At 40.9% G+C, this 14401-nt stretch overlaps 1 protein-coding gene across 6 annotated transcripts in view; it reads left to right on the top strand.

Moving 5' to 3' along the window:
- Nucleotides 1–14401, top strand: part of nfrkb (nuclear factor related to kappaB binding protein) — a 124469-nt gene that overhangs the window by 36019 nt on the left and 74049 nt on the right. For all 6 annotated transcript variants that reach the window (XM_073029606.1, XM_073029608.1, XM_073029609.1 and 3 more), the window contains 2 exons: nt 2152–2236; nt 7346–7526. In XM_073029606.1, coding sequence (XP_072885707.1) covers nt 2152–2236; nt 7346–7526 — 266 coding nt within the window. The remainder of the gene's footprint in view (nt 1–2151; nt 2237–7345; nt 7527–14401) is intronic.

Here is a 14401-nt window from a genome sequence, read left to right on the forward strand (position 1 = left end):
AGAGATATTAAAGATAGAAAAAGAACTGTTTCCGAAGATGCAAGCAAAGGAGTCGCCGTTAGGCGCCATCGTCCTCCTAAGCTCCACCCATTTGCAGTTTTGGTCCGTTACCTACAGGAAAGATATAAATAAGATTGAAAGATTACAGTGAAATTTTACAAGGATGTTGCCTGGACTGGAGGACCTGAGTAATAAGTTTGAATAGGTTAGAACTTTATTCCTTGGAATGTAGAAGATTGAGGGGAGGTTTGATAGAGGTATACAAAATTAAGAGGGGTATAGATAGGGTCAATGCAAGTAGGCTTTTTCCACTGAGGTTGGGTGAGACTACGACTAGAGGACATGGGTTAAGGGTGAAAGGTGAAATGTTTAAAGGTGAACATATGGGGAAACTTCATTTAAGAGAAATTCAGATAATACATAATGGGAAGCGTATGAAGGGATGTGGTCCGGGAACAGGTCGATGGGACTGGGTAGTTTAAATGGTTCGGCATGGACTATTTGGGCTGAAGGGCCTGTGTCTGTGCTGTAGTTTTCTATGACTCTGTGACAGTAATCGATTCTTTACCCTTGTCAGTATAGTCAGTACTTTGTAGGAGCAAACTGAAAGTTCACATGGAGTTGGTGTTCGAAATAATGGCTGCTTTATTAAAAACTAGTGTGCACCAGGAGACCAGTCAAAGCTGATCTACATGAGCGTGAACCAGGGACAGCTTTAACATTCTCAGTTGATGATGATTACCAGTAAAAACTACAGTTTGTAACAGAACTGTGGCTACAGAAAGATTTAATTAAGTAGCAGACTACGTTCTGATTACAGAATCAATTTTCACAGGTCTAACAGCAAATCCAATCTTCTGTTACAACAATGGGTGTACAATATACACGATTAGTGAAGTTTTTGAAACCTGGATGTTGTCACCACTGCATTCCATGTCTTTCCTTTGGTCTGCGGTTTCCTGATACCACATAAACACAATCTTACTTCGCTACTTACTAGTCATTTGCCCTGACTATTCTTTCACCTGCAACACCACTCATTTCATGTGCTCCAAATTTCTTGAGCAACCTCCTGAGTTAGCCTTCTGAAAATTACTACATTTAAGAGGCCTTTAGACAGATACTTAAATAAACAAAGCATTGAGGATGCAGGCAAATAGGATTAGTGTGGGTGGGGAAGAAAGGCTTGGGTGGACATAGTGGGCAGAAGGGCCTGTATGACTCTAAAATCCAAACTCACTGGCTCCCCCATGTCTGTTCTACTTAGCATCCTTACAATGCTGCAGCAGCTGGTTCAAACATAACTTTCTTTGCATAAAACCACGTTGATCTGCTCAATTCTATTCTCTTCGTTACAGATCCCAGTAATTTCCCTACCATTGTGACAGTTCTCATGGTGCACGGATTGCAAGCAGTAGGTCTTAGCAGTCCCTCCATGATGTCACAAATTCTATGCTCATTGAGCTAAAACACCCTTATGTTGAGCCAGCGAACTGTTTTGCATAACTTTAAAAAGATTATCTTTGAAACATACAAACATTGAAACATACAGCGAAATGTGGGAGGAAACCCATGCGGTCACAGGGAGAATGTGCAATCTCCTTACAAACAACGGCAAGAATTGAACCCAGTTCGCTGGTACTGTAAAGCGTTACACTAACTGCTGCACAACCGTGCTGCCCCCCCCCCACCCCATAACCGTGTTCCATCTGATTTAACCTTATCCTTTGATATAATTGACTGTCCTATTCTACCACATTCACCCAAGATGCTGAATTGGAACCCTTCAATTGTTCATTCTGTGTCTGCACATCATCTGTACAACTATGTAATTAAAGTCTTAGGTAGGGAAATGAGCTCTAGACACCCATTTAAATAGATTGGGATACCTCTTTTTGACCTTCTCTGCCTCTCCTTTGTTATCCTATTGCTAAGGTTCAAGCATGAGTGGTTTAATGAGTTCAGTTGAGTTGGTTATCTCAATCAGTCACTCTAACTATCAGAGCTTCAAGAGTTCATTCAAAGTATGAGGAATTCTCTTTAATAGGTCGGAAGAGTCCCCATAAGAAGCATGCTTAAAACAATTGCTAAACTAGGCCACCCTGCTTCAAGTTCCTGCATCACCTTCAACTTCCATTTTCCTATCCACAGGACCATCCAGACTTGGCTACTGGTGACTTGACTCTCAATGATATCATAACCCGGATGAATGCTGGCCGAAGAGGCTCACTAGCAGGTGGGTGAAAATAGAAATCAGTTTTACTTGGTCTTGGCACGTTGGCATTGTTGCCTTAAGATGATGAAGAGCCATTTCCACAAGAGATGTAGAAACACTGAAAACAGGAGCAGGAAGGAGGAGGTCATTTGGTCCTTTGGACTTAAGCAACATGATCCCAGCCAATTAGTCACATTCTACACCCTTTTCCAGCTGTCTCCCACATCCCTTGATTACCTCAATACTAAGAACTCTTTTATTTGAAAATGTTTACTGATTAGTCTTCAATTATTTCTGTGGGAGAGAATTCCATAGATTCGCCACTCTCTGGGAGAAGACATCATCTCCTTATCTTAATTTTAAATGATTATCCTTAATCCTTAGACCAGGACCCTGGTTGTGGACTCCACAACCATTAGGAACAACTTCCCTGCATCTAATCTATTCAGTCCTGTTAGAATTTTTGTAGGTTTCTGAGATCCCTCTTCATTTTTCAAAATTCCATTGAATATTAGCTTAATTGATCTATTCTGCATTGATGTACTTTGACTGTTATGAAGAGATTTGAACTTGCACTTTGGATCATCAGATCATGATGTGAAGTCTAGATGGAGATGCTGCTGGCAATGTGAGTGATGGAGAAGGGGTGGGGTTGGTAGGTAGAATGAGATTTTATGCCTTGAGGCTGGTGGTATCTGGTACTGCAGAGCGTTGTATTAAGTGGGTGGAGGTGACGTTATGAGATGCAGTTGACGATACCCAAAATGGTTAGGTTATGTGGACATGCCACTGTCTGGGCCTAAGGGTACAAGTTAGTATTTTGGAGAGATGGGGGTGGTGTTGATGTTTGGAGGTGCTGAGTTATGCTTCTGAGGAGGAGCTGGTGCATGCATGATACTAAGTGCCTTAGAACATTTATATTTGAGCTTTTTTTGAATAGTTCATGATGCCGCCATGATTTATATGTTAACACTGTACTGCTGTGAGGAAATGTGTTAGACTGACTTTCAATTGGCTACTCACATTTTAATCAATTCTAATCTACACTAAAGGTGAGTGAGCAGCTGGAGTGATGGACAGCTGGTTAGTGGGCTTCAAGGCTGACACATGGCCAACCTGAGAAGTAAATATTTTCCAAAAGACTCAACAAATGTGGCAGGCACTCTTGGCTCAGGAGCTGACATTCAAATCAGATTCTGAACATAGCAAAACTCAGTGCTTCACAGTGACAAGGCCAAAATGCTCACCATGTCTGCATTTCCACTCACCTTTTTTCAACAACTGAAAATTGTTTCTTCCTGGAGTGAAATACAATAGTAACCAGTTTCTCTGTCTCTGCTCACAAGATAACGCCTGGCATTCCAGAATACCTGCAATCTCCTTTTTAAGGAATCATAGCTTCCCTCCTGCAGTGATTGATGGAGCCCTCTTGCATTTGCTACATTCCTTGAACTTCTACTGTCACCCACCCCTTGCTCCAAACAGAACAGAGATGTTGTTCCCCAGTCTTCACCTTTCAACGAACCAACCTCCATGGCCAGCACATATCCTTCGTCGTTTCTGCCGGCTGCAACAAGATCCCTCCGCCAGCAATTACATCTTCTCCTCTTCGCCCTTTCTGTTCTGCAGAGACTGCTCCCTCTGTGACTCCCAGGTCCTTTCTCAAGCACCACTCCCTGACCCCTGCAGTTACAGGAAGTGCATCACCTCCCTCTTCACCACCGTCCAGGGACCTAAACAGTCCTTCCAGGTGAGGCAGACATTCCAACCTGGTATACTGCATTCAGTGCTCCTGATGTGGCCTCCTCTATAACAGTGAGACCGAGTGCACCTGTGCTCTGTTCGCAATGGCCATTCTGAGGTCCCAGTTGTATGTCATTTCAATTCCCTTTCCTATTCCCATACCAACCTGACTACATCTGCCTGTCATCCTTCAACCCCAGTTCCCAGCTCCCTCAGTCCACCCACTGGCCCCTGCCCCACTGCTCTCCCTCTCCTCTTTATACTGGCTGTTTCCTTCTCAGCCCTTAGTCCTGTTGTAGGGTTTTGAATCAAAATGTCAGTAATTCCCCCAGCACAGATGCTGCTTGGTTTGCTAAGACACTGCAACAGATAGTGTGTTGCTCCAGATTCCAGCTTCTGCAGTCTCTTTGTGTCTCCAGCAGCCGTTCCCTGGCTACCTCAGCAATTTGGCACAGCATACTAGGTAAAGGACAGCACAACATCCATTCCCCAAATTGTGTGAAATCTCAAGAAACAGGACCCTGAGTAGGCCACCAAGGCTTTGAGCCTACTTCACTATTCAAGGACATGGCTGATGTGCCTCGTTGTATGTTCCAGCATTATCCCCATATTCCTTCATTCCCAGTATCCAGGGGTGCCAGAGGAAGTGGTTGAGGTAGGTACATTTACATCTAATGGACATTTGGACACATACATGGATAGGAAAGGTTTAGAGGGATATGGGACAAGTGCAGGCAAATTGGACTAGCTTAGATGGGCATCTTGGTTAGTATGGATAAGTTGGGCAGAAGGGCCTGTTTGTATACTGTAGGACTTTATATAACTCTATGACCCTAAATCTACCAAGTAACCCTCTACAGCTTCCTGAGGTGGAGAATTATGCCTTGAAATTTCTCCTAACACTACTCCTAAACAGCTGTCTACCTGGTTCTAGACTCTAAGAGCAGGGTGAGATATTCTCCATGCATCTCTCCTTTTGAGACCTGTGAATATTTTGAAAGCTTCTCAATGAGATCGGCAATCTGTTTTAACCATGAGACAATACAGGCCCATCTCCTCAATCCTTTCTCATGCCGAAAACTCACCATCCCTGAAATCAATAAATCTTTGCTGTACTTCCTCCATGGACATACAGTTGCAAGATAAAGTTTGTGAACCCTTTGCAATTACCTGGTTTTCTGCATTAATTACTCATAAAATGTGGTCTGACCTTTATCTGTCACAATAATAGGCAAACACAATCTGCCTAAACTAATAACACACAAACAATTGTACTTTTCATGTCTTTATTGAACACATTGTTTAATCATTCACAGTCTAAGCTGGAAAAAATATGTGAACCCTTCTATTTATAGAACCTCCTTTAGCAGCAATAACCTCCACCAAACCTTTCTTGTAGCTGCTGATCAGACTTGCACAACAGCGAGGAGGAATTTTAGACCATTCCTCCATACAAAACTGTTTCAATTCATCAATATTTCTGAGACATTTTGCATAAACAGCCCTCTTTAGGTTATGCCACAGCATCTCAATTGGTTTAAGGTCTTGACTCTGATTTGGCCATTCCAAAACACAAACTTCCTTCTTTTTAAACCATTCTGTTATTGAGGTACTCTTGTGTTTCAGATTGTTGTCTTGTTGCATTATCCAACTTTTATTAAGCTTCAGATGATGGACTGCTACCCTGACATTCTCCTGTAAAATGTGTCTTCATAGAATTTTCAACTCATTGTTCCTTCAACAATTGAAAGTTGTCCAGGCCCTGAGGCAGCAAAGCAGCCCCAAACCATGATGCTCTTTCCACCATGCTTCACAGTTGGGATGAGGTTTTGGTGTTGGTGTGCAGTGCCCCTTTTCCTCCAAACATAGCAGTGTGCATTTCTGCCAAAAAGTTCAACTTTTGTCTCATCTGTCCACAGAACATTGTCCCAGAAGTGTTGCAGAACATCCAGGTGGCCATTTGCAAACTTGGAGCAGTGGTTTCCTCTGTGGTGTCCTTCCATGTATGCCATTCTTGTTCAGTCTTTTTCTTGTAGTAGATACATGAACAGAGACTATAGCAAGTTCTCGAGATTTCTGCGGGTCTTTTGCTGTTACCGTTGGGTTCTTTTTCACCTCCTTCAGCATTACACATTGTGCTCCTAGTGTGATCTTTGCAGGGCGCCCACTCCTAGGGAGAGTAGCAACAATATTGAATTTCCTCCGTTTATAGACAATTTCTCTTACTGTGGACTGATGAACACTCAGGTCTTTAGAAATACTTTTGTAGCCTTTTCCAGCTTCATGCATCTCTACAATTCTTCTAAGGTCCTCTGAAAGTTGTTTTGATTGAGACATGGTGCACATAAGCAGATCTTTCTTGAGAAGAGCAGGCTTTGTCAATAATTTGACTTTGTGTGTCTTTTTTTTATATAGGACAGGGCACCCCTACAACCCATACCTCCAATCTCACCTCATTGATTGGAACACCTGACTCCAAATAGTTTTTGTACAAGGCATTACCCCAGAGGTTCACATACTTTTTTGAACTTAGACCGTGATTGTTCAAATGGGGCACTCACTATTGATGAGAAGAAATACAATTGTTTGTGTGTCATTAGTTTAGGCAGATTGTGTTTGTCCATTATTGTGATTTAGATAAAGATCAGACCACATTTTATGAGTAATTAATGCAGAAAACCAGGTAATTACAAAGGGTTCACGAACTTTTTCTTGCAACTGTATATTCTTTCTTGGGTAAGGAAACTAAATCCATACATACAGCTCCAGGTGCAATCTCACAAGGCCCCTAACAATTGCAGTATCATTAAATCCTCTTGTAATAAAAGCTAATGTAGCATTTGCCTTTTTAAATGTTTGTTGCACCTGCATGTTTGGTGTTCCTGGGCTGGCTTGTAACAGGAGGCATTAAGGTAGTGGTGGAGGTTCATCTGATTACACTTCTCTGACAAGTGGTGTACCAAATGGATCTGTGCTGCCATCTTTCTTTGTAATATGTCGAGATAGCTCAGTTGACAATATAGGTGGTCTGGTTTGTAAGTTTACAGGCTAGACAAAGGCTAGTGGGTTGTAAATAGTGAAGAAGGATGTCGAAGGGCACGGTGGGACACAGATCCACTAGAAAATAGGATGGAGCTGTGTTAGTTGGAATGTTATCCTGATAATATGAGGTAATGCACTTTGGGAGATCAAATCCTAAGCAGGGACATGTAGAGCATGAAAGTAGCTAAGAACCAGTTTTATATAAAAACAAAAGGAGTGTCTAGTCTTGAGATAATGGTGTGAGGGAGGTGGCGTTATCTACACTAATCCCATTTGAGGGTATTTGCCAACTGTGATAGCTAGTGGCACATACTGAAGCTAATATGTTGTCCTCTACCCATAAAGCTTTATTAGATCTTACACTTCCAAAGAAAAGGGTGAAGGATAAAGAGGAGAGGAAGAAAAAGAAACTGAAAGTGCCAAAAATGGAGCCAGATGATTTGGCTGAGTCATCAGGAGCAGAGGGACCTATTGCAGCACCTCCAGAGCAGCAGGTGACACCTAAACCAGTCTCTGTTCCTGAACAGTAAGTAGCTCTTCACTTGTTGACTACTTAAACTTCTACATAAATCATGGAGCTGTGAATCCAGCTCACATTAATAACTGCTGATTTAGTTATTTGATGCAACTGACTGCACATAACATACGCATGATTGTGGCAGGAAGATAATTGAAATTCCTCTCTCTGGAGTTGCACACCAGACAAAGGTCAACACCGTACCATTCTTTAATTTGTCATTGGGTTAAAAGCCCAGAGTTCCTTACCCAAAAGCATCTTTATTTTGATAAAGTTGTAAGCAGAGGTTGGCCAGTTTAGGTCTTTATATCTTAGAATGCAAGGTGACTTTTATTGAAGCGCTTAAAATTATGCAAGGCATACAGTGCCTATAAAAAGTACTTGCCCCTTTTGAAGTTTTCATGTTTTATTGTTTTACAATATTGAATCACAGTGGATTTTATTTGGCTTTTTTTGACACTGATCAACAGAAAAACACTCATGTCAAAGTGAAAACCAATCTCTGTAGGCACTGTAAATAAGATGGATGATAAAAGTTTTTCCCCAGAATAGGGGACTCCAAAACTAGAGGTCATAGGTTCAGGGTAAATGGAAAAATTTTAAAAGGACTTGAGTGGCAACTTGTTCATGCGGAGGGTGGTGAGTATATGAAACGAGCTGACATGAAGTGTTTGAGGCAAGTACAATACAGTTGGCCCTCCTTATCCGCGGGGGATTGGTTCCAGGACCACAGATACCAAAAAAACGCAGATGCTCAAGTCCCTTATTTAACCTGTCTCAGTGCAGATGAACTTTAGGACCCGGGGGAGCTCCGAACCTTATTTAACTGTCTCAGTGCGGGTGGACTTTAGGACCCGGGAGAGCTCAGACCCGTCGCCTGTGGCTGCTGCTGAATCCGCAGTGTTTCTGTTCACGAAAATAATCACGATCACGATTGAAAATATAGTGGAAATAATAAAGTGATCGGAAAGAGGTGAAACGCCATCGGCCATTGGAAAAGCGTTAGGCTACAGTTGGTCAACAATCTGAACAATTTTAAAGGATAAAATGAGAATAATGGAGCATGTGAAAGGCCCTGTCCCGATGAAAGCTACACTTATTACTAAGCAACGCAGTGGTTTATTTATTGAAATACATATGTTTCTTAAGTGTTTTATATGCATAGAAAGGTAAAATATATACTATATACTAAGATAAACGTTGGACTGATGCTAAATAATACTGAATGTACCTGTTCCGACTTACGTACAAATCCGACTTAAGGACTGCCTGTACTTTGAATCATCTCTAGATTACTTATAGTACCTAATACAATGTAAATGCTATGTAAATAGTTGTTATACTGTATTGTTTAGGGAAGGATGACAAGAAAAAAAAGTGAACAATGCTCAAATAACGAGTGCTGGAAAGAGAACTTCCGGGTTTTCCCGATCCGCAGTTGGTTGAATCCGCGCATGCGGAGCCCATGGATAAGGAGGGCTGACTGTAGTATAATTTAATAAATACATGGCGGGGCGGAGCTTGAGGGGATATGGGTCAAATGCAAGACGTTGGGTCTAGTTGGGAGGGCAGCATGATCATCATGGACTGGTTGGGTCAAAGGTCCTGTATATGTGGAGTATTGTTCTAAGACTCTATGACTGCAGTGGTGTCAGACACAATCATACATGGGCAGTAAATATCAGACCTGAGGGAGGTTGCTTCATCCTAATAGCAAAGACCCTACAGACTTTCTGGGAACATAGAACTAAGGCAATGCTTCATTCAGAACAGAAGACGAAGTCCTACATTGGTATAAATAATGCCCACTGTCATTTCACAATAGGCTTAAAGAAATGAGAGAGCAAGCCATGAGCTTGAAAAGATGAACAAAGGTTTAGCCAACAAAGCCTTCAAAAAATGTTGTTGAGGAAGAGGGAGTGGTTTAGAAAGAACATGCAAAAGTGTCTTCAATGAGTTTGCAAAGATGAGCTCAGCTGCAAATGATTTTAAAGACAAGAAAGAAGGCCTCAATGTTAATGTGTTTGGAAATACAGAGCCAATCTAAATTAATGATGGCAATGGTGAGGAGCATGTGAGATTTGAATTGGAAGGTACAATGAAAGATAAATTAGGAGATGAAGCAGGGGAGAGAAGATATTGGGAAGATGATCTGAAGTTCTTAAGAGTGGAGCCAGGTGAAGGGATTTCTTTTAAAAAGAAATTTAGAGGGCAATGAGGAGCTCAGAATATTGGCAGATAGAATTAAGGAAAATCATAAAAAATGTAATGTAATCGGGCCCAATTGCAACCAAAATGGTAATTTGTATATGAAGCCAGGGAATGTGGGTGAGGTTTAAAATAAATATTGGGTATATTTAAAGCAGAGGTTAATGAGTTCTTGATTAATAAGAGTGTCAAAGCTTACGGGAAGCAGGCAGGAGAATCGGGTTCAGAGGGATAATAAATCAGACATGATAGAATGGCGGAGCAGAGCTGATGGACTGAGTGGCCTTATTCTGCTCCTATGTCTTATGGTCTAAATACTTTTCTGTATTCACTCAAGCAAAGGGAGTTGAAGCTGGAGAATTTGGCAAAGGAAGTGGTGACATTTTAGAATATTTGATCAATGAAGATGAGGCATTGGATGTTTTACCAGGTTTAAAGACCAATTTTTAAATCTTCACTAGCACCAAATCTGGTGCCAGTTGGCTGGTAGATAGTAGAAGGGATACCTTGCTGTATTCAAGAAGGACCGAAAGGGTAAGCTAGGGAATAACAAGTGATTGGAAAGTTTTTGAATAAATCTCCTGAGGGCTGGGAATAATCTGCATTTGGAAAGACAGGGCTTACTCAATCATCAGCAAGGCTTTTTTAGGGGGAGGGGGAATCCTGTCTGATCAGTCTGTGAATTGTTAAGGGCCGTGTGGCTGATGTGGTCTACAATCTCTTTGACAAGGTTCCAAAACATTAAAGCCCATGGAACCTGAAGCAAGTTGGGAAATTGGATCCAAATTTGGCTTGGTTATAGGGGACAAAGGACAATGATTAAGGATTGTTTCTTTGATTAGAAACCTGTGACCAGTAGAATGCCACAAGGATTGGTGTTAGAGTCCTTGTTATGTGCAAAGTATACAGTTGAACAGTTTTGACCTGGAGCTTAGAATGTCCAGTTCCCTGCATAGATAATGACTGTCCTTCTGGGAGTCATCTACTTTATATGATGCTTCCCACATGGCCTCCTCTACATTGGTGAGACCCAGTGTAGATTGGGTCACAGCTTTGTTGAACACCTCTGCTCCATCCACTAAAAACAGGATTTCCTGGTGGCCAACCATTTTAATTCTTAAACCCATTCTCATTCTGACATATCAGCCCATGGCCTCCTTTTCTGCCATGATGAGGCAGCTCTCAGAGTATATTTTGGCTCAGTAGCCTCCAACTTGATGGCATAAACATCGATTTCTCCAACTTCCGTAAATATTTTCCCCTTCCCTCTCCCCTTCCCCTCCCCCTTCCCCTCCCCTTCCCTCTCCCCTTCCCTCTCCCCTTCCCTCTCCCCTTCCCTCTCCCCCTTCCCTCTTCTACAATTCTCCACTCTGTCCACTTACCTTTTATCACCTGCCTATCACTTCCCTCTGGTGTCTCTCCTCCTTCCCTTTTTCCCTATGGTCCACTCTCTTCTATCAGATTCCTTCTTCTCCAACCTTTTTATCTTTATCACCTATCACCTCCCAGCTTTTTACTTCATCCCTCCTCCCCCACTCACCTGGTTTCACCTATCACCTCTAGCTTGTCATCTTTCCCCTCCCCCCACCCCTGGCATCTTCCTCCTTCATTTCCAGTCCCGATGAAGGGTCTCAGCCTGGAGTGTCAACTGTCTCTTCATTTCCATAGATGCTGCCTGAGCTCTTGAGTTCCTCCTGCATCTTGTGTGTTGCTAACAATTTGGATATGACTGGTTAGCAAGTTTGCAGATGACATGAGAGTTGGTACTGTTGTTGCTGGGATATATGGAACACTGATTCAACTGGAGAAGGTGCGGAAGAGATTCTCCGGGGTATTTCCTGGAATGAAACATTTCAGTTGCAGGCAGATTAGGTTGAAGGTGGGGGGGGGGGGGGGGGGGCAGCAGGAGACGCTCATGGAGTGAGCACTTTCAGATTCACTCCATAACTTTTACTTTTTTTAACCTGTGATCACCCTTATTTAACTTATTTTTACCTACACCAAAAGATTCTTGCTACTTTTTTGGACTTATCTTTAAGAGTTTATTGTGAATTTTTGAAGAAATGAATACAGAAATGGCTCTTAGATCTAAAGGGCGAGAACCTGGGAAGGATCCTAACGGGAACGGGAAGAAGGAGAAGGAGACTGATCCTAAGCGCACTGAATTGACTTATGAAATGTTATTGGAGATTTTAAATCAAAAATTTGAAGAACGACGACAAATTTTTAAACAAGATATAAAGGCTTTTCAAGATTATATGGATAAGACGGATTCAGTAGTTAACCAGCAGCAAGTTCTAATCGCAACTCTGCAAGAAGACACTCGGAAGTGAGACTTGATAATTGGAAAACTGGAGCAGAACTTACTTTCGGCGATTAAACAAGTGGAAACACTTAAAGCCAAGAGTGTTGACTTTGAGAATCGGTCCAGAAGACAGAACCTATGCATACTTGGTCTCCCAGAAGGTATTGAACAAGGGGACCCCTCGAAGTACTTTGCTCAACTTTTAAAGGATGCGTTCCCTTCTGTATTCCCAGACAGTCCTCCGTTACTCGATCGCGCTCACAGAATTATGCGTCGATCACCAAGTGCTTCAGCTAAACCACCGGTTGTAATTGTCCGATTTCACTATGTGCATGTTAAAGAGCAACTTATTCGTGTGGCTCGGCGTGTAGGGATGGTCAAATTTCAAGATCACAATTATCGATTAGTGGAGGATTTTAGTCCAGAAGTAATGAAGGCAAGGCTTCTTTTTAAACCCCTGATGTCCGAATGTTATGAGAAAAATCTAAAACCTGCGCTCTTATACCCAGCGAAGCTCAGAATCTCGCCTTCGAATGCACCACGGCGTGTTTTTCTTTCTACATCTGAAGCGAGAAGCTTTCTGAATGAGAACTTCCCTACTGCTATGGATTCTCATCGCTAATAAATGAGTGATTTTGATCGTGCAAGATGGTTTTTGTTTCCAAAACCAGATTTTGTTTCTGGCTATTGGTGTAGGTTTACTCTATATTTTATACTCTAGTTAAAGTTTTTTTTTTCGACATACTAATCTTTTTATTTTATTTACTTCAACCACTGTACTTTATCTTTGGTCATTATTATTAATCCTTCGAAGGTGATTTTTTTTTAACTAAGATGGCGGTTTCTTCTCTAAAATATTTTTGGTTTTTTTTGATTTCGCCTTTTTTTTCTCTCATCTTCTTCCTATAATGCATTTCTTATCATAGTTTAAATTTTTTTTGGTTTGTTTGGGTTTTAACCAGATTTATAAGTTACTAGTGATTATATTTTTGTTTTTTTTTACGATTAATTATATTAAGTAGTTTGGTTTTAGTATAGTGATTATTATTTCTTTAGAGTTTGGGTGGATTTTTTTTATCCTTTATATATGGAGTTGTCTTCTGCTGATATGGGGGTAGATTTAGTTTCATCTTTCCTTTTTCCCAGCCTATCCCTGGCTGGGATGGTCTTTTTTCCTCTTGGGTGGGGGGTGGGAGGTCTTTTTCTAAATCTTATGTTTCTTACATCAGTTTTTTTTGGCTTTTTCATTTGGGCTGATTTTAAACTACTAAAATGTCCGCGATGTCGTCACTTCTGGGTCCGCCCCGTATTTTTGTTCCTCTTCCGGGTGCATGAGTTTATAATTTGGTTAACCCTTTATATACCAAAGGGTTGATTTCAGAAATATGGCTCAGACCATTAATTTTGTCTCTTGGAATACTAATGGCTTAAACCATCCAATTAAACGGAAAAAGATTTTCAAAGTATTCCAAAGACTTAATGCTCATATTATTTTTGTACAAGAAACTCATGTGAGGAAAGAGGACAATTATCGCTTTTTTAGGTTTCGGAGGGGTCAACAGTATCATTCGAATTCGAATGCTAAAGTAAAGGAAGTTTCAATTTTTATTGACTCCTCTATTGCATTTGTCCAACATGATATCTTTTCGGATCCGAATGGTAGATTTTTGTTAATTACTGGCTTACTTTTTAACAAAAAGGTTGCTATGGTTAATGTTTATGCTCCAAATGTGGATTGTCCTGATTTTTTTAAGTCCTTATTTACTTCTCTACCTAATCTAAATGAATATAAGTTAATAATGGGTGGTGACTTTAATTGTTGTTTAAATCCTTTGATGGACAAATCTATATCTACTCAGACTTTACCTAATAAGGCGGCCACTTATATTAAGTCTTTTTTGACTGATAATGGAATTTTCGATATTTGGAGATTTCGGCATTCTAAGGACAAAGAGTTTTCATTTTTCTCATGTTTATCATTCCTACTCGAGAATTTATTTTTTTTTATTGACTCTTGTTTTATTCCATCGGTAATTGGTTGTAATTATGATATTATAGCCATCTCTGACCATGCTCCATTAAAACTTTCTATTAAATTTACGGATGCAGCTTCTAGTGCTAGACAATGGCGATTTGATTCTACCTTACTGCAAGATCCGGATTTTATTAAATTTATGAAGGAACAGATCGATTTCTTCTTTTCAACTAATTCCACGGATGATATTTCTTGCGGAATACTTTGGGACACTTTTAAAGCATATATGCGTGGACAGATTATCTCCTACTCTGTTGGTCTGAGAAAACGCATTAAGAAGGAAACTCTTTTATTGGTTGATAAAATTAAAGAGATTGACAAGAAATATTCGATTAC

This window comes from Hemitrygon akajei, chromosome 26, assembly GCF_048418815.1.
Source record: "Hemitrygon akajei chromosome 26, sHemAka1.3, whole genome shotgun sequence".
NCBI lineage: Eukaryota > Metazoa > Chordata > Chondrichthyes > Myliobatiformes > Dasyatidae > Hemitrygon > Hemitrygon akajei.